The sequence below is a fragment of the Nanorana parkeri genome, unplaced genomic scaffold (genome assembly GCF_000935625.1).
Source record: "Nanorana parkeri isolate BGI_ZX_2015 unplaced genomic scaffold, ASM93562v1 scaffold362, whole genome shotgun sequence".
In the NCBI taxonomy this organism is placed as follows: Eukaryota; Metazoa; Chordata; class Amphibia; order Anura; family Dicroglossidae; genus Nanorana; species Nanorana parkeri.
The window spans coordinates 1,144,029-1,165,480 of record NW_017306630.1 but is presented as its reverse complement, the minus strand read 5'-3'; the positions used below and the strand labels follow the sequence as shown (position 1 = coordinate 1,165,480).

General features: G+C 43.2%; 1 protein-coding gene across 1 annotated transcript in view; it reads right to left on the bottom strand.

The window, feature by feature from the left end:
• The window catches only part of DHX58 (DExH-box helicase 58), a 45,724-nt gene that overhangs the window by 7,443 nt on the left and 16,829 nt on the right, over window positions 1-21,452 (bottom strand). The window contains exons 6-10 of the mRNA XM_018558833.1: window positions 18,642-18,771; window positions 13,047-13,238; window positions 10,053-10,309; window positions 9,408-9,557; window positions 6,468-6,629 (exon numbers count right to left, since the gene is read on the bottom strand). Of these exons, the coding sequence (XP_018414335.1) occupies window positions 6,468-6,629; window positions 9,408-9,557; window positions 10,053-10,309; window positions 13,047-13,238; window positions 18,642-18,771 (891 nt within the window). The remainder of the gene's footprint in view (window positions 1-6,467; window positions 6,630-9,407; window positions 9,558-10,052; window positions 10,310-13,046; window positions 13,239-18,641; window positions 18,772-21,452) is intronic.

Below are 21,452 nucleotides of genomic sequence, written 5' to 3'. Positions count from 1 at the left end.
TTAAAGGAGAACTATGGGGTTAAGGCTTTTCCCCATAGTTCTCCTTAGGGTAACGGGAGGACACAAACTAGCGTCCTCCCGTCACCCTAGGCTCAGTATACCGCAAGCTATCCTGAGACGCCGCAGTATACTGCTCGCTGCAGCTCGCGGTATACTGAGACAATTATGCCGGGATCCGCCCAGCTGCGTGACTGACAGCTGGCTCTGCCTATCTAGAGGCAGAGTCAGCTGTACCCGTCCCCTCCCCCGTCCATTCCGCCAGTCAGCGCTGGAGGATCGGAGCGGGGAATCCAGCCCCTCCCCTTTCATGGCAGAGAGCCGTGACAGGATCGAGAGGTGAGCGAATGCCGGTATGTGTTCGCTCACCTCCCGATCTACTAAGCCAACCTGTGACAGTCTCATTGTCACAGGTCGGCTAGAACTATGAGGTGAGTGAAAAGCACTCACCTCATAGTTCTCCTTTAAAAGCCTCTGTATGTCTAATAATAGTTGCACCAATGTTTATCCAAATTATATATTTTCAAAATAGCTTCAAAATTATTATTTGTGCAAACCAATACAAAAATCTCAAAAGCCCTCTGATGACAGTGTACACAGAATTGACATGTCCTTTTTTATGCAGATATCAGGGATCTAAATAGAACTTTGACGTTTTCACTGTACAGCGGAGAAAGACATTGTTGGAAGATGGAGGAGAACTTAGGAGATCAGGGACTCCCTTTTCCCACATTGATGTAATGAGAATGAACCCGTAAGAGCTCAGGCAAGTTGCATAGTACATGCTTAACACATCCCCTGATCTCACTTGGCTTCCTGACAAGTACAGCTGATAAGACTGGAAAGAGGAGAGAAGCCTGGTCTCCTCATCAGCATTAGCACAGAGGCAGCGTTATGGGACAGTCCTGCTTTTACTTTGTAGCTTTGCTGTTTTTAGGGCCTGTATCGGCGGGATTTGGGCTTGTGTCGATGGCATTAGTTTGGCATCAGTTTGAGATGCTTTTGAGATCATTTAAAATTCTTTGACAGGTGTATTTGACCTGCAGTTGACTTTTTCTTCTAAGCTGTATTGGACCTGCTTGTACATGGAGGCAGCCATATTTGCAGATTACATACAGTTCATAGGCTCTGCTCTCTGTTTTTGTTTTGCTTTATTGTTCATTCTCACAATGCATGTATATGAGTTGGTCAAACAATGCACTACTTTGTGTATCTTACCTCATAAGTTGTTAATCTAATATGCAAATCTTCACATTTAATACAATAACAAGAATAAGAATACATGTATTACTCATAATAAAAAGTACTTTAAAACTCGCCTCTGTGCAAAACTAAAACCACCTCCTACCCTTCTCTGCCATATAGGTGTATGCCTAGGTAGTGCATCAAAGTATCAGAAGGGTGAGAAGCTGCAAAGGCAATTCATCCCTTTGTAAGAATGCAAGCATAAAACAGGAATGAAGAGTGTGGGTTCCCATCTGAGTGGTGGTAAGTAACATTTCTTTGGTATAAGTTGTGTGCAGTACAGAATCCTCTTATAGGCCATCAATTACTTTTATTGCTACATGTTTTGGGGTGAGGTGCCAGCAGGAAACTTTTTAACATTAGTGTGTAAAGGCACTTTTCTACACACCACAATAGTGGTTTTCAAGTTTAAATATAATTCCATTCCAACAAATTTGTAAGTGTTATCAACCGTACAGATTTAACAAACTATGTAACTATGTACAGCAGAGACACTGGATACAGGAATCAGGTACTGATTCCCTAAGGGTCTCAATGAAACTACAGAGATTTTTTTTTTCGAGAGAGATTTTTCGAAAGAGAGAGATTTTTAGAGAGAGAGAGATTATATTATCGTCAGTGAAATAGTACCACTTCTGACCACTAGAGGTCAGACAAGCTATTTGGATAAATTCACGACATAAGGGATATAAGAAACGTTTCAATTCACAAAGCCAACGCACCATGATAAGGATCTTTGTTTTGTAAAAGGTGAGTTATTTCCAGCCAGTGAGTCCAATGAGATTTTCCAATTATAGTCACATGACTGTTAACAGAGTGCCTTAAAATGTATTTCCACTTTCCAAGCCAAACTGGGATAACACCTATTTTATATTTGTTACATGTTCCCATTCACGTAGCATAAGCTACAAATATTTAACCACTTGAAGCCTGGTGTGTTAAACCCCCTTCCTGTACAGACGATTTTCCAGTATTCAGCACTGCAACTTTGACTGACACTTATTCAGCCATGCAACGCTGTACTGAAATGAATTTTACACCATTTTCCGGGGACATATAGAGCTTTCTTCTAAGCTGTATCTTGGGTTCATAAAAGCATAATTATTCATTGATAATTATATTTTATGGGTATGTATTTATATGTATATTAATATATTATATTTTTGCTCATTTTAATCTGTACAGTATTTATAACCTTGCTTCTGTTTTAATCAAATACTGCCTGTGACAAACACAGTCGCAAAAGTATTAATCAGTCAGGAGGGGCGGTTATGTCCACCACCAGGAGATTAAATGTAATTATTCACTTTATGCCAAGGATGCTCCTGTGTTTCCTTGAAGAAGGGATGGTGCTTTGTCCTGAAACGAGTTGAGATAAAAACCTATAAGCAAATTCTGTACTACACACAACTTTTACTACAGAGGTGTCACTCAGCAACACTAAGAAGGGAATCTGGGGGGGCGTGTCCTGCTCATGGCGGAGTAAGAAGCAAACGCAGCGAGCTCCGTGGGTTTCATCCTTACACTCCACTTATACCGACTTATACCCCTCTAAGTTGGGTCACACAAGATGTCCAAACGCAGCAAAGAGGACAAGCAAGCCTCACAGCGGGGTACCCCCTCGATGCAGGAGTTTTTCACCTCGACCCGCACCAGGCCCCGAGGCCGGGACCAATCCATCATGGCGTCCGAGCCCCGTCTCCTGCGCACACCTAGAGGCAATGCCCGGTCTCGTTCCCCCACACCGAATGAACTCCGTTCCGGTGCACACTCACCCCAGATATACGACTCCGACTCCACGGACGCGGACTCTTACACTTCTCGCAAGCAACGTCTGACGTCCCGAAGGAGTTCCGGGCCTTGCTGAACTACCTACCCACCAAGGAAGATTTTGCGGCCCTGGTCACTAGAGTGGAGGCAGCTCTTCAGCGAGACATATCTAAGATGTGACAGGAGATCCAGACGGTATCGTCGGAGGTATCCGCGGTGACCTCCACGCGTGCGGCCCTGAAAAACAGGGTTCTGGCCTTGGAGCACGCTCATCCGGAGACGTCACCGCACATTGCGGCCCTCCAACTGCGAATGGAGGATCTCGAGGACCGTAACCGTCGGCAGAATGTGAGAATACGGGGCCTGCCGGAGGCTACAAACCCGGCGGACCTCCGTTCCACGGTGCAGGCCATATTTGGCTCATTACTCCCCGATATACCGCCGGAATCCATCCTACTGGACAGGGTACACCGCACCCTCGGCCCGCCATCTCCGGAAGCGTCGCGCCCGAGAGACGTTGTCTGCCGCATCCAACAATACCCCATGAAAGAGGACATCCTACGCCAGGCCTGGCTGAAAAAACCGGTGGAGTTTGACGGGGCGGCCCTGCAGGTGATGCCAGATCTCTCGCGCAATACCCTCCGGCGCCGGGCCCTGCTGCGGCCTCTCCTCTCTCTGATCCTTCAGGCAGGAGCCTCCTATAGATGGGGATATCCACTCCGTCTACATGTTCGCAAGGGAGGTGCCTCCTTCACGGTCCGCTCCCCGGAGGATGTTCCAGGCCTCTGCGAGCTACTCCAGGTATCACCACCTCGATTACCGGACTGGCTTGCACACCTACCCGATGAATCCCCGATGTCTCCAAAACCACGCCGGGCTAGACGTCCTGCTCGGTCTTACTTGTGATTGGTGGTGACTTTAATTTACACTTGGACCATCTAGTTGACTCCACTAACCAGTCCTCCCACCTGCCATTTGCAGCACTGAAACGCCTGAAAAAATGCCTCCATGCTCACCAGCTCTCCGATGTTTGGCGTATTCACCACCCTGACGCTAGAGACTACTCCTACCATTCCACAGTCCATGACACATATACCCGGATCGACTTTTTTCTGATACCTCACAGTAACCTTTCCAGGATCTCCCGATCGGACATAGGTAACATCACTTATTCTGACCACGTCGGTGGGGGGGACTACACACAAGGTTGCGGCATTTGCCGACGACTTACTATTTTTTTTAACGGCTCCGGACATTACCATACCTAACTTATTGGCGGCGCTGCAAGACTATGGTGACTTATCTAACTACCACATTAACACTCAGAAGTCGGTAGCCCTGAATTTAACAATCCCACCCCCCATGCTGTCACGACTCTCGCAAAACTTTCCATACCGGTGGTCTTCCACATCGCTTAAATACCTAGGGGTTCTTATACCCCGCAACTTGGCGGACGTATACAGCTTAAACTTCCCCCCGTTACTGCACAAGATTAGGACAGATCTTCAAGGATGGTCACGCTCCACATTCTCTTGGACAGGGCGATGCAACATAGTCAAGCAAAACATCCTTCCACGTCTCCTATACCCCTTCCAAGCCCTCCCAATATTGATTCCACGCGCCTTCTTTCGGTCCCTGCAGACGGTGGTGTCTCAATTTATATGGGCAGGCAGAGTTCCCAGACTACGGCTGCCGATCTTACGGCGCCCAAAAGCAGCGGGAGGTTTAGCTCTACCCGATTTCCACCTTTATTACACAGCCGCTCACTTGTCCCGAGTGATAGACTGGTGCCGCCATGGAGATTCCAAGCCGTGGATCGCTCTAGAACAATCCGCGACTGAAATTCCTCTACCAGCCTTGCCGTGGTGCACCGGGCCTATCCCCAGATCCACCCGATCCCACCCGACGGTGGGATCCACATGGCAGGTGTCCAGTCGGGCATTCGATCGGGCGAAATTGTCCATTCAGCCTTCCCCCATGCAACCGATCATAGGGAACCCCGGGTTCCCCCCGGGTCTAGAGGACGGACATTTCCGTCGTCTTCTGGCCGGGGGCAAATTCCGAGTGATGCATTTTTTGAATGGTCCATCTTGGCAGACCCTGGGTGCCCAATCTTCTGATCCCGACCTCATGAACCTGGGGACATGGCGTTGTCTCCAACTCACACACTTCCTGTCATCCCTCCCGCACCCCCAAACCTACTCACGGAATCTCTCCACCTTTGAACATTTTCGTTTTCCTGTTGTGCCCGGACCTGCGAGTCCACCTGGGCATAACTCCCCTGTTATGTTTCACAAAATTCTGAAATAACTTGAAATAAAGAATTTATAAAAAAAAAAAAGAAGGGAATCTGTCAGAATGGACTTCATGCCATGTGCAGCACAAGGCTCCATCTTTTAATGCTAAAGTTCAGTCAGATAATATTTTGCCCTCCCTGGTTCTTCTCTTACCCTCATCAATATGCTAATGGTATTTTTAGATAAAACCTTTCCATTTTTGTATTACATACATCACTATAGAGCCAGTGCTGTCATCATTCAATCTCTGTGCTTATCTAAGCAATGCAGGCAGATCATGGCTGGTAGGAGGGACCAGCAATATGCTGTATACAGTATAGTTCCCTTAAAAAATCACCACACTCTGTCTCAGTACACCCCTAAAGAGTCCTCATCCAAACAGTGGGCTGACTCTTAGATGTTTAGAAATAGGAAGCCAAACCAAAAGGCGAAAGAATGCAAAAGTGTATTTAATTGTTCACAAAAATAGCCAGTGCATTGCGGGGGTAACAACACTCCCCTTTCTTTAAGGCTTAGAATGGAATAAGGATTTCATTGGACTGAGAGGACATTATAACCAAATAAATCTACATAAGATTTGATAGATATAAATCTCCCTTAGAGCTAGAATTGTAATACGAATATAAAAATGCCTTGATGACTATGGGTATTTCTAGGTACACTGCATTCACATGCAAACTTCACTAGGTAATGCTGGTGATGCTAAGCCTCCGTGATTGAGCAGTACTTATGGATGTAGGAGGCAGTTGTATCAAAGCTGCTCAACATAGGGGTGTATTTTTTAAACATTTGCAGAGCCAGTTGTACTGCAAAACTGTGTGTGCATTCATTCTGTGCAAATGGAGGCAAAAACAAATGTTAATATCAGGAAAAGACTGCATTAGTGCCACTAGATGGAGCAGTCATAATGTGGTATTTTCCTAATATTACACTCGACCAGGAAAGAAATTATACCAATAACATTTGTTATTCCGTACATTTGCACAGAACGAATGTACATTCGGTTTGTAGGATGAATGGCTCTCCAGATTTAAAAAAAATACATCCCATTGTGTTCTGAGCAGTACTTCATTGCTCCTCACCTAGATGGGAGGTACCTTTGTTTGTGTAATGGAACAGAATATGACCTGAACAGGGATTTCTGGTATTATCACTTACCTTTTCGCCATATTCCTTCTCTGGCATTTTTTGCACATGGTCAATAACTCGTTTCATCAGATCTTCCAAAGATTCGTTGGTCATTTCTCTTCGGCTTTCCTTTCCTCCGGATTTGGCCAGAAATGAGTAACAACTGTCCTCAGCCCGAGCTCTTCCTCTAGCCTAAAAAAAAGCACAACGGGTATTTGCTCCATATTTCACCCAGAATGCATCACTTTAAAAGTATGCAGATTAAAAGTAAAGGGACAAACTAAGGGACAGACTGAACCCTCATTAACATACAGTGGGCGGAATTTATCAAAACTGGAGCAGACAAAAACTGGAGCAGCTGTTCATGCCAACCAATCAGCTTCTCTTTTCAGTTTGTTCAATTAGGATTTGAAAATGAAACAGAGACACTGATTGGTTGACATGCACAGCTGCTCCAGTTTTGATAATTTCCCCTCACTTTTTTTATTGTTTAAAAAGCATGTGTAAATGGGCAGAAGGCTATAACCGGAGTTACCCTGTTTCTGTACGTCTAACTCACCCCACCTTTATGGCAGACGTTTGCCCACCCTTGTAGAACACCATTTGCGTTCAGACAGTAGCTTGCTTCAAATCGTTGTAGGACAGATGGAGTCTAAAGCTGGCCATACACTGTCAGAATTTCTGGCTGATTCAGAGGATCGACCTGAAATTATAACAATGGGTGGCTCTGACGGCTCGAGAAAAGTAAATTATTTCATCAACTATTGTTGAAGGAGCTGGGCTGAAAACAGTCAGCTGAACAGTGACTGCAGAAAATTAGCTACAATCACTGTTCAGGTATCCTGACAGCGGTGGGCACCGGCTGTCGGTATACAATAGCGCGGCAGGGGGGGGGATTTCTCCATCCAGGCTAAATCTGTTCAATGCCTTTTGTTCAGTCCTCAGGCTGAATGAAAGAATCTATTTAGTATATGGCCAACCGTACATTACCACAGATTTCACCATGGCATGCATGTACTGTACATCAATGTCTGTTACTCTCTGTCTGCTTGACGTAGTCTGTGTCTAGTGATATCTGGCCTGTGTTTATCAATATTCTGTAAGGAACCCATACAGTAGACTAGAGCTTATTCACAGTAATGTGCAGGAAACAGTAGGTCATAAAAAGGATTACAAAGTAAAGTTTCGCTTCGATGATAAGGCATTCTAGGAGGCCTATTACTAAGTAAGCCCTAATCAAAACTGCCACATGCAGGAGCTTGGGTCCGCACAACTGAACGCACTTGCAGCACCAGCGCTGAGGTGTAAACAGTTCCATTCAGAAATATACACAAACTTGTATAAACCTGAGTAATAAAATGCTTGGGAAAATGTTAGATATTGGTGTAATGTTGGCCATTCATGTAACAACAGGACTATTCAATATCACATTTGTTATGATAAAAGGCGTCAGTGTCACCTACAATTCTACCTCCTCCTCTCCTCTTCCCGTGGGGGTCCCCCAAGGGTCTGTCCTTGGGCCCCTTCTATTCTCTATCTACACTTCTTCCCTGGGTCAATTGATAGCCTCCCATGGCTTCTAATACCATCTTTATGCCGATGACACCCAAATCTATATCTCCACTCCTCAGCTCACTCCCTCTGTCTCTTCACGTATCTCAAATCTACTCAGTGACATCTCAGCATGGATGTCACACCACTACCTCAAACTCAATCTGTCAAAAACTGACTCCTCTCCGTGTTCCATCCCCCAACTTCCCCATCACAATCAACAGCACTATGATCAACCCCTCCCATCAAGCCAGGATACTCGGTGTGATCCTTGACTCTGAGCTCTCCTTTCAGCCCCACATCCAATCACTATTCAAATCTTTCCAAACTACGCCCTTTTTTAACAAACGAAACCACAAACCTTCTAATTCACTCCCTTGTAATCTTTCGCCTTGACAACTGTAATTCCCTCCTTGTTGGCCTACCACTAAGCAGGCTATCCCCCCTTTAGTCTATCATGAATGCTGCTGCCAGACTCATCCACCTCACCAACCGTTCAGTATCTGCCGCCCCCCTCTGCCAATCCCTCCACTGGCTCCCACTTGCCCAACGAATAAAATTCAAAATACTAACAACAACATACAAAGCCATCTACAACTCCGCCCCAACCTCATCTCAAAATATCACTCAAACGGTCCTCTCCGCGCCTCTCAAAACCTCCTGCTCTCTAGCTCTCTAATTACCTCCTCCCACGCTCGCCTCCAGGACTTCTCCAGAGTGTCCCCCATCCTCTGGAACAACTTACCCTAATCTGTCCGCCTATCTCCTACGCTGCCCACCTTTGGCGATCGTTAAAAACCCATCTCTTCAGGGAAGCCTATCTCATCTCAACATAACTGCCTTTTACTTCCTCCAATAACTCAATCTAAACAATTATTACCTTTTGTATCACTTGCCCCTCCTCCTAGATTGTAAGCTCTCGTGAGCAGAGCCCTCCTAACCCTATTGTACTGAAACTGTATTGTAGTGTAAATTGTATTGTAACTGTACTGTCTCCTCCATTTTGTAAAGTGCTGCGCAAATTGTTGGTCGCTATATAAATCCATTATAAAACAATTCTAATAATAAAAGGATCATGTTTCTGAAATCACTTGCAGGAAATGGGTGGTTCCATCAGTTAATTCTAACTTTCATTAAAACAGTCATGATTGGGCCTGAACCGGTACGGATCAAATCTGACCAAATAGATCCATTTCTTTGCAGTTGTTTTTGTTGTTGTTTTCCATATCAAATGATCATTTTCGATCAAAGGGATTGTTTATCCGTGTGTATATATAAGTGAAATGGCAACTTGGCATTTTATGACTTTTAGGCACATATTTGACCTGTGCTCTTACACTTCTCCCTGAATCTACTCTAGGGGTACATCATTTTCTACATAACACCTATTGCATAAACAGCTAGACAGTAATAGCTTACCTGCACCATGGATATCTCGTTAGTCATAAGACCATAACGCACAACGATATTACATTGTGGGATATCAAGGCCTTCTTCAGCAACGCTGGTTGAGACGAGTAGATTTAGAGAGCCATTACGAAACCTTTCAATAACATCCTGTTGCTCATTCTGTGAACGCAGAATATGAATATGAAGTAATACTTTAAATGAACCAAAGACTATTTAAAAAATGATTTAACTTTAGGATTGCCAAAGGGGTTTCAGTACATTGGCATGATGTGCTGATTACATTACTATGATGTTGCCATCACACTATAGGTAATAATGCTAAAGCTAAAAAAATTGGGGGGTTTTTTGAGGACCAAGGCAATGTCTTAGTCCTGTGTTCCTAAGTCTTACAGTTACCGGGGACTGCCAGGGCATGAATTATCTGCCTACATACTTCCACCCTGGCAGTCTCCAATAACTATAGGACTTAGGAGCACAGTACTAAGACAATGTCTTGGTCCAAAAAAAAAATCCCACAAAAAAAGTGTTTTGTCATTGTGACTTGAGAATTATTAATACTATATTTTTTTGCATCATTCCTGCATTTGACATATTAAAAAGAGCATTAATTGTAGTGTAGTCATTTTTGGCCAGCAGACATAACCAGTCCAATACCTGTGTCATGTGCTTGGTCTGATTGCTGAAGCCAGCTCCAGTCAGAGCTGCAGACTTTATTTTTAGCTCTTTGAGAGCGGAATTGCTAGTGATCCAGTCGTGCAGAGAGTAGGTACTTTCCCGAGTACGAGTGAAGATGATACCACGGGAACCCGACGAGGACTGAAAGTGCTCCTTCAGAATCTCTTCAAGCCTCAACAACTTGGGGTTTTCATTGTTCTTGTCTCTACTTAGCTCTAGTAGGTTGTTACTGTTATCTGTAAAAGAAAAATAAATGAATGCATAAAAATCAACAAAGCCATTACGCCAACAAATGACATTTTAGTCTATTGCATAATATGGATAATATGATAAAAGCTGCTGCTCTTTAGGCAACATAGGAGAACAAACTCTGCAGGTCAGTAGTCATATTACACCCTTAAGTGTATTTCCACTTTTGCAGCCAAATTGGGATAACACCTGTTTTATATTTGTTACATGTTCCCATTCACATAACATAACTTCAAAAAAATATTTAAAAATTGTACCTTACCTTTTTTAGATGGTCTTTTCTGGAAACTCCAGGACTGAAAAATCCTTAGTTCTCACTCTCTGAGGGGGCTAGAGGAGTTTTGTTTTATTAATTAACCCTGCCTGTACTGTGCTTGCAGATATCATTATCACCTACAAACTAGATCATCAGGACTGCTGCAAGCACTCTTTTGATTGCACCGCACCGGACGTACCGCAGGCACAATGTGCCTTGCGATCCCATGCGGTCGATCGCATTGTGGCCAAAGGGCGTGGCTACGGTGCCATTCATTTTATTGGCCCGCCACGCCCCCTCCTGCCCCACAAAAAAGTGAGCCGGCCACAATGTGATGCAGTGCGTTCCGGCCAGAACGCACTGCATCTGGTGTGAACCTAGCCTTAGAGCCAGTGTGGGACACTGCAGTTGTCACAAAGGCCGGATTAAAGGAGAACTATGAGGTGAGTGCTTTTCACTCACCTCATAGTTCTAGCCGACCTGTGACAATGAGACTTTCACAGGTCGGCTCAGTAGATCAGGAGGTGAGCGAACACATACCGGTTTGTGTCCTGCCGTTACCCTAAGGAGAACTATGGGGAAAAGCCTTAACACCATAGTTGTCCTTTAAGAGCATCATGGGCGTTGTCGGATGGACTGGAAGCAGCAGAGGCAGCTCTTTAGATAGGCGGCTGCTCGCTCCTCGCTCGCTGTTTGGAGTGGCCGCCTAATATGCCTGATTAGAGAGCCGCTGAAACCTCTGCAAGATTGTGTTCAGCCCGGCTGGGCCAGATTGCCATTGGGTATACTGAGGCGATCTGGGTCGGTCAGGCCTATTTTCAGTGGCACTCCAGTAGCCCCTATGTTAATCCGGCACTGGCTGTCACACATCGGCTCTAAGATTAAGAGCTGAGTGATCACATGGCAGCTCTTCACGCACCCCTCAATCTCTTCTCTCTGCAGAGTCAGTTGGCGCTTACTGGTGGGACAGACAGTTGAGGACGCAGGAACGACTGGGTCTAGCTCTAGAGAGGCAGAGCCAGCTATACTCGAGTATAAGCCGTCCCGAATATAAGCCGAGGTACCTAATTTTAGCCAAAAAAACTGGGAAAAAGTATTGACCCGAATATAAGCCGAGGGTGGGAAATGAGGCAGCTACTGGTAGATAGATACCATTAAAATACATTAATATTTATTTAAAAGAAAAATAACCTAGCTCTGTAAGTGGAAAAGGGGGTACAGGGCTACATATCATGTACTACGGATCATTTAACCCATTCATATTAGCAGAGGATAATTGTAAATCTATTGTTCAGTGCACTCTTAAAAAAGGTTTTAATACACTTTTATTAAAAACTGTCCCTCAGTCTGTCCCTTTATCTGCACCATCTATTCTAACCACCACAGCTGCCTATAGTGTCCAATGAAAATTCTTACCCTTCTAGCTGTACCCTTACAGCTAGAAGGGTAAGAATTTCTTTAAAATGTTTTCTAGATCTGGATGTGTGAATAGGAACACATAAACATATAGTGAGGGGTTTGTAAAATTTGACTGCAAAAGTGGAAATACACCTTAAGGAAAAGCTACATTTTTTTTACAAGAGATATGCAAGAAGCAATCTATGTCATACTGTAATACTATCCCTTAACAGCATTGAGGGTCTTCGACACCACCTATCACCCATAGACATTACTGTTTTAACATTTTTACCATGCTAATTTGACAACCATTAACAACTTTTAATGGGAAGGAGTAACACCTCTCCCTGACTTCATGGCACTTTCACACCTTCTCTCACGACCCATTCCTTGGTGAATAGATTAAGGGAACTAAATTACCTGTGGGACTATTAACATTGGAGTATGTTCCTGACACTCATTATAATGGAGAAAGGTACTTCATTAGAAGTGGTGAAATGTCTTCAACATTACAGAACAGGTCCATTTAAAATGACTAAGTGCTACTAGCTATTATACACTATTATACACTCCCTTTATTGTAGACTGATGGGTTTTGTAGGCTGAAGCATACTTCCTTTGGTTGGTATTATTAGAAGCACGGCGGCCTCTAAGGGGGGGTATTCGGCGAAAGCCGAACCGTCCTGTCAGCTTTAAGCAATTGGCAATGTCATTGAGCTGGGCGGGATGCCAGTCAGAGCGCTAAGAGCTACCCACACTGTCCCCCAATAAGAGCATGCCTAAGGCAACTGCCTCAGGCTGCCTTGTTGTAGGGATGGCCTTGATTACAAGGCACCCTGTGCCCAAACCTTCTGGAACACAAGACATCCCAGTCTCTAGTTTTCCCTTGAGCTTAAACTTCATACCTAATGGTGTACAGGGAAGAGGGACTGTGAGAGTAGCTGTCAGGTAAGAAAACTTGCTGGAGTCTGTCCAAAAATGATACCAGTTTTAGTGGACTGATGCTTAAAAATACTCACGCCTATTACACATAATATACATTTATAAACAAATACATTGCTGCTCTTTACCACTGAATAACCGACAGAGAAAGACATCTGTTGGGTCATCCGATTTCCTGATGAACCTTTCTTCAATGAAGAACCTTTCCAGAGATTCATAGGCATCCTGCATTCTGACTGTGTCATTTATGAAGAGGGCATCATTGTATTTACGAAGGTGCAAAGCACATGTCCTTTTCATTCTGTTCGCCTCCACTGCTCCTAAAATACAAGAACACCAGAAGGCTCATAAATACTAAGGCTTTTTAAAAACCAGAGACTCAATAAAATGTTTCTATACAAGGAATTAATCTCTTTAGTTTTACAGTATAGTCCACAGTTAGCGTTTTTGTTTACAAGTTCTCGCCCTCCCTTTACACCTGTGATCAGGGACATAACTACATTTCATGGGGCCCCATAGCAACAATTTGAGGGGTTCCACCAGCAACCTCTCTCTGTGATACCTGGCAATGTCAATTGAGACAACAGTGTAATTGAATTTAACTTAAAGTTTGACTAAATCAAGGACATGTAGCAGGAAAACATAGTCAGTACTCCTTTAGGGATCTGTGCTGTGGATAAAAGTTGCCAGAGAAGAGCAGCAGTGCAGAGAGTTAATGTTTCATTTAATCTGTAGCTCATTAGCATTTTTCAGCATGAGAAACAATTTTAAAAGGTAAAAAAATTAATGAAATATATATATATATATTTTCATTTCATATTAATATTAATTTCATATTAATAAATATTTATTATATAAGTATTATTGCTCCTATTCACAATGAACTTCGTTAAACTGTGGATTTAATTTTTGCAGATTTACAAACCTCAAATGTCTTAGTTTTTAACTGAAGAGACACTCTGGGAATTTTTTTGCCTCAAGAAGACTGTGCACACTGATTTACCTTTTGACGGTAAGGGCTTGTTCACACTAGTCACACTAGCATTTACTCTTATGTACTCCTTTTTTTCTTTATTTGAAGTGTACAAAGTGAACACTCTATTTAGGCCTCTACGCAGCAGCAGAGTGCACTGTGCTGTGGACACCTGCAGTGCAGCACGCTGCAGAAAAATGCAGCATGCCTCCCTTGTTGTGGTGTGAACAAGGCACATAGAAAACATTTGTTTTTTTTAAATGCCCTAGCAGTGGCTGTCATTGATCAGTTGCTGAAAAACCCCAGTCACCACTAATGTTGTGAATGAGCCCTTCATCAGGATTTTTGAGGATGAACTCCGCGCAGAAAACAATAATGCATTCATTACAAAATGATTGGTTTTTTTTCCGTTCAAAATGGTTTTTATTTGTTTTGGTTGAAACAGTAATTTCACTGTTACATTCAGTGTCAAGTTCAACGGTATATCAAACAGTGAATACAGTATCAAATTATCTCGCAATAGTAACAAACAGTCGATCAGAGTGGTTGATATAAAATAAAATAGTAACTGGTAATCAGCATAAATACTAGGAACATTCTAGTGAGAACAGTATGTCAAAGGTACAGAAACAAAGCGTGAATCGTCTGGTGTTCAATCAGGGAAGGAAGGATCATGGGGGAAGGGGGGGAAGGGGGGGAACCAAGAGAGGGGAGAGGAACATCGAAGGTGGGATGGCAGGCAAATTGTTTGTTTAAAGCTTCCGATAGTGAGCGGTTATAGGATCAAGGACTCCATAGCAAAGGAGGGAGGGAGGTATGACTCAATCCATGGCTCCCACAGTTTCTGGAATGACCCCACAGTATCCCTTTGTAGGGCGGTGAGTTTCTCAAAAAACATCACTCTCGATACTCTGCGTTTGACTTCAGCAAAAGGTAGATCAGGGGACGTCCAAGCCTTCGCAATGACCCTTTTGGCCTCTGTGAGTATGAATGTAACCAGTCGATGTTGCCGAGCAGTACACACCGTAGGTTTTTTGTGTAATAGGGCCTCCAAAGGGTCTTTGCGGAATGTTTTGCCCGTGACTGTGTAAAGGAGTTGGTACACCCTATGCCAAAATCTCTTTACCTTAGGGCAAGCCCACCAAATATGATGAACTGACCCCTCCACCCGGCAACCCCTGAAGCAATTTGGTGAGTAAGATGGAATTGCTTTGGAGATCCTGAGGGGCACCAGATACCACCTAAACAGCAGTTTGTAATTGGCCTCTATCGCCTGGACGTTAGCTGATCTTCGAGAGGTCGTCACCCATATTTGGGACCATGTGTCAGCAGAGATAGAACAGTCCAAGTCTCGTTCCCATTTGGTGGTGTAAGAAGGGAGAGAAGTCTGTAGGTGGTCAAGTTTCATTATATACAAGACTGATATAGGCCCTGTGGTGGTGGTATCGTTGAGTAGAAACCTCTCAAATTGGGTAAGGGGAGGGATATGTCTAATTGGGTCTGTAAAAAGTGTTTCATTTGCAAAAATTGAAAGATATGTCTTGGGGTTATTGGTGTTTGGCTTGGAGTATCGGAAATGGAGTGATTCCAGTCTCTGAGCAGAAGTCCTTAATTAAACTCAAGGAGTTGACTCGCCAGTGTTTGAAGGCAGCAGGGTCAGAGTAGCCCGGCCTGAACAGTGGGATACCATGAATGGACATCAGAGGCATATGAGGGGACACCCAACCTAGAGGGCTGCGCAGCTCCTCCCATATTTTTAAGGTGTGCTTGAGAATTGGGTTATTCAGAGATCTACCTATTTTGGGGGGTATCCAGGGAAGGTTAAGGAGAGATATTGAGGAACATGCGTAGGCTTCTAGCGAAACCCATAGTGGTATTTCGCTCTTCTGAAACCAACACACCAATGGGGCCAATTGGGCAGCCTGGTAGTATTTGTGAAAAAAGGGAAGTCCCAGACCCCCCCTCCTCTTGCTTCGATAGAGAATCAGTTGGGAGACCCTTGGGAATGATTCTTTCCATATGAAGCGAAGTATGCGCCGTTGGAATTGTCTAAGGCGAAAGGTAGGGACGGGGAGGACTCTCGAGTGGTACAGGAATTTAGGAAGTAAGGTCATCTGGACCGCCGCGACTCTGCCAAGCCACGAGAGGGGATGTTTCTCCCATGAGGACAGTAGAGCGTCCATGTGTGAAAATGGTTTAGGATAGTTGGCCTGATACATTTGGGCGTAGGAAGGGGTGAGATAAATCCCTAGGTAGGGCAATTCGGAGTGCACCCACTAATACGGGAACGAATGTTGTAGGGAGGAGCGCATAGCAGGGGGGAGGGAGACATCAAGTGCTTTGGATTTGTCCATGTTGACATACCGAATAGTTTTAATAGTGGCTGGAGATTTGGGAGAGATATCAGGGGTTCGGTAAGGATCAGTAGCGCGTCGTCAGCAAATAAACTAATTTTGTGGTGATAACCTGCGAGTTCCAGACCTCTAATGTCAGTGTGTTGACGTATCGCCAGAGCAAGTGGCTCTATGGCTAGGGCGAAGGGAAGGGGGGAGAGGGGGCAGCCTTGTCTCGTCCCTCCTAGTAATCTCAAATGTGCGTGAGTGAAAGCCCTGATACTGGATGTAGGCAGTCGATTCAGAGTACAGCGCCCCTATCCATTTCATAAAGTATTGGCCAAAGCCCCAATCTTGTGAGTGTATAATTCAAATATTGCCACCCAACGGAGTAAAATGCTTTACTTATATCCAAAGCTAGTAACATGGTTGGAACATGCCTCTGATAAGAAATGTGTAGTAGATGGGATATTCTACGGACACTGTCTCCCGCCTGACGTCCCAACATAAAACCCACTTGATCCTTAGATATCAGATCCAAAAGAGGGGATCTGAGGCGAAGGGTCAGGATTTTGGTGAGTAAAATGATTATATGTTTTAAATATAACCACCGCAAGTACCTGATTTGGGACAAGGCAACAAAAAGCTGGCAACGTAAGTTGTACTAACAAGGAAGAGCTGGAAGATTTAATTATGTTAATTGGCAACAAGTAACTAACATGATTGGGTATAAAAAGAGCATCCTAGAGAGTCAGAGTGTCTCAGAAGTAAAGATGGGCAGAGAAAAGCTGCATCTAAAAATTGTCAAACAATTTCAGAATAATATTCAGAATAATATTCCTCAATGTAACATTCCAAAGACTTTAAGTATATAATCTACAGTACATAATATCTGTAAAAGCTTCTGAGAAGCCATGCCATCCGAAAATGCAAGTTAAATCTCCATCATGTAAAGAAGAAGCCATGCCTGAATATGATCCAGAAACCCGCCATCTTCTCTGGGCCAAAGCTCATTTAAAATTGTCTGTTGCAAAGTGGAAAACTGTTCTGTGGTCAGACGAATTGAAATTTGACATTCTTTTTGGCAACCATGGACGCCGTGTCCTCCAGACTAAAGAGGAGAGGGACCTTCTGGCTTGTTATCAGCACTCAGTTTAAAATCCTGAATCTCTGATAGTATGGGGGTGCATTAGTGCATATGGAATGGATAGCTTGCACATCTGGAAAGGCATCACCAACGCTGAAAGATATATCCAGGTTTTGGAGCAGCATATTCTCCCATCCAGATGATGTCCTTTTATATTTCAGCAGGACAATGCTAAACCGCATACTGCATCTATGTCAACAGCATGGCTTCATAGTAGAAGAGTCCGGATGCGTAACTGGCCTGCCTGCAGTCCAGACCTTTTACCAATTGAAAATATTTGGCGCATCTTGAAACTAAAAATACAACAAAGACCCAGGACTGTTGAGCAGTTAGAATCCTATATCAGGCAAGAATGGGGCAACATTTCTCTCCCAAAACTCCAGCAACTGGTCCCCTCAGTTCCCAGACATTTACAGAGTGTTGTTAAAAGAAGAGGGGATACTACACCGTGGTACACAATGCCTGTCTCAACTTTTTTGAGACGTGTTGCTGCCATCAATTTCAAAATGACCTTTTTTTCTTAAAATGGTACATGTTTTCTATTTTCTATTGTGAATAAAATGTGGGTTTATGAGAAACACCAAGACTCACCACTCCAATTCCACCTCGGACTGTCGATCAATGTACACACCGTGCACAGGCTACAGTGTGCTCTAACTCCTTTAACAATTCTTGTTGCACGAAAAGAAGTATCCATGAAAATTCAGCTTTATTGTAATAAATTCCAGATAGAATCCAAAATCAAACGTGTATGGCAAGTAAACCACCACAGTATCTCTCCCTCAGCAATGCCTCTCAGGGTTTATGAGATTTGCAAATCATTGCATTCTGTTTTTATGTAGATTTTACACAGCGTCCCAACTTTTCTGGAATTGGGGTTGTATATTTTTGACTGTAATCTACTGAACAGCCACAGACTGAGAGAAGTAGGGTCAGTATTCTGAGACAATTAGACTTTACTCTAATGCATTGTGTCGCTCTCCTACTTTTTTTATGCTATCAAAAGGGGAAAGCAGGTATAACCTGAACAGTGTATTGCTTCTTCATTGTCCAACCACAAGCTTGGAGTGGGTTAATTACCAAGCTGTTTTATTTAACTGCTTTGGAGAAATGGTAGGTAACTAACATGGTGATGCTGTCAGGGTTCTAAATCACATGAATAGCTAAACAAATGTAAAATCCTTTGACAGGTAAGACTATTCCCATATGCAGTATGTCAACAACATATACTAGATTCACTTTTTGCCTGGAGTTCAGTTTTAACACTTACCTTCTTTCTCCATTTCAACCACTTTCTGCTCATACATCTGAGTTCCAAAGTCAGAACTGGTACAGCCATTTTCACCAAGATATTCATTTATGGTTGCCATTAGTGACTTCAGCTTGTCCCCAAAGGGATCCTAGACCAGAGGATAATGTATTATTATGCAACATTACTAAACTTGTAAGTTCATATTACCGAACCAGTTAGAATGGACACATTCCAATAAGATAGCTATACAGCCTTACGTGTTCTCTACCATGAGATTACAACTAGGAATAACAGCAACACGAGGCAACACGAGGATCACTATTATTATTATTATTACATAGTATTTATATAGCGCCAACAGTTTGCGCAGCGCTTTACAATGTAAGGAAGACATTACAATTACAATACAATTCAAGACAGGATGGTAAGGAGGGCCTTGCCCCTGAGGGCTTACAATCTGAAAGAGGAGGGGGAAATGATACATGAGGAGGTAGCTGTGTGGGGATAAATTGTTTGAGAATGTGATGGTAGGATCTCTACCTTCAAATGAATACAGCACAATATAGAATGTATGATGTATCTGACTCTCATTGTTGCCTCTCATTTGCAAGTGTATTTCCAGATTGGCAGCCAAATTGGGATAGCACCTATTTATATATTTTTTGCAAGCCCTCAGTTTTCTCATGTTCTCAGTGACCCTATCCTTTATATGAGGACCACCTGAGTTCCGAGTTACTTGAAAATTGTACAGAGAAGCTCCTAAGGTCTGCTACTGACGCAACTAAAAGGTAAGAAATATTTTTTAAAATCATTTTTAGGTACGCTCTGTGAATAGGAACACATAAATTACTTTAATCTCTTGGAAACAGTAAAGATAGAAATTATATTACTTGTGCTGCCTCTTGCTCTCTTTGTACAATTAAAGCGACACTAAACTCATAAATTAAATAATAATAAAAACTTCTGTTATTTAAATAATCAATGATTGTGTACTTTTTTTGTCATTGTTCAGCTCGAAATGCTCCAAAATCCGTTTAATTTTTTTCTGCAAGAGGGTAGCTACTTTTCTTCTCCATGGTCCCTATGGGAGCTGAAAAGTAGCCACCGACTCTGCTCATTCATGTGAAGGACTACAACATGCTGAGGGCGTGTCTTCTCAGTCTCCACCCACAAATCCTCCACTCTAGACTCTGCAAGGAACTGGGATTTCTTCAGCTTATATATGTAATATATGATTTTTGATTTCTCTCCTCCTGGCTTACCAAGGAGAGAGTGTGGGGTGAGGTGCTTGTGAGGAGGTTCAGCATGTGAGCTCTCACCAGCCTCATACTCTCTTCCGAGTGTCAGCTCACATGCTGAATCTGCTCATGCAGTCACAGAGGATACGGCTCCTACATTTGAAATAAAGTTGTTTTTCTGTGTAGATTGTTGTAAACTTGATGTTTGTTGCAGATTTGTTGTAAAGCTGTTGTACGTAGTTCAGAGGACTGCAAAGGAGATTACAAGCAGTGAAACTGCCACAGCTTGCATAGTAAGAAGGAGGGGAGAGGAGGCAGCTGTGTGCAGTGAGAGATGATTCCTCTCTGCCTCATAGGAGTTGTAGGCCAGGAAAGATGTGCACGTGACCAGAATCAAGGTGCACGGCTCTCACTAAGTGACAGGAAGTGTGCTTGGAGAGAAGAGCAATGGGAGCGAGCACAGCAGACTTTCTAGAGGAGTTAAAATAGTAAGACTTTATTTTCAAACATAAAAAAAATGTGGCCTTGGAGAGTGTTCATTGTGTAGATGTGTATAAGGAGAAACAAGCTGATGGTTTTGTGATGCTTTAAGGTGGCCATACATTGTACGATTTTCATTCGGAAATCGTACACAAATGGTCTTTTGAATTAAAATCAATCAAGTGATGGTACATCACCAATTTTAGTTTTTGATATTGTGATCGAAATTTTTCGATCAGGTAGGTTGGAAAATTTTTCTCTGACCAAGCGAAAATCGATGAATCAGTGGGGTTTTCATTCATCAAAAATTTCCGCAAGAACACAGCACATGCGCAAAATGAAATTATTTCTGTAGTTCGTCAACAAATTGGTTGGTTTGTAAGGCTAACAAAGGATTTTCTAAATCCACATTTGACTATGCTTGATGGGGAAGTCTAGGTATAATTGAACGAGGGTTCTTGCCAGAAACCAAAAATTGTGAACGAAAATCAATGTACAATGTATGGCCACCTTAAGAGTGCAACTCAAATAAAAGAGATAGTATTGGGAGACAAGCCATATAAAGCATATCCCATCACCAACTATAAATATCAAGCAAATAGATTTCCAAAGAACTTCTTTATTTTAATCTTGGGGTGGGTGATGGACAGCAGCCCAAATTGATAGCAGCGAGAACAGGCCCAAATGTGGAGACACATACCACAGGCAGCTGTTTTTAGAAACAATTAGAACTTCAGCCTTTCACATGGACACTGTCAGTTCTGATCAGTAGGAGATCTGTGCATGGATCCCCCTACTGAGTGGAGCAGTACAAAACAGATGTCACTATTGTGACATCCGTGTCTGTCCAGCTTTGTAAGATGGAGGAAAAAGCTGAACTTACTGGACCCATTTTAGGTATTTTGGGAGTTGGATGTAATCGGACATGTATTCGTATACATCAGATTTTTTTTTCCTGATCAGTCACGATCATGTCCATTATAACAAAACTCAGTTAGTTCAGTTTTGTTTTCCTGACCTAGATGGAGTCAGAGGGTAATTGGATTCGTTTAGCTCTGGCTGCCAATAGACTAACTTGGGGCTTCTAATCAGACCCGCCTAAAAAACTGAC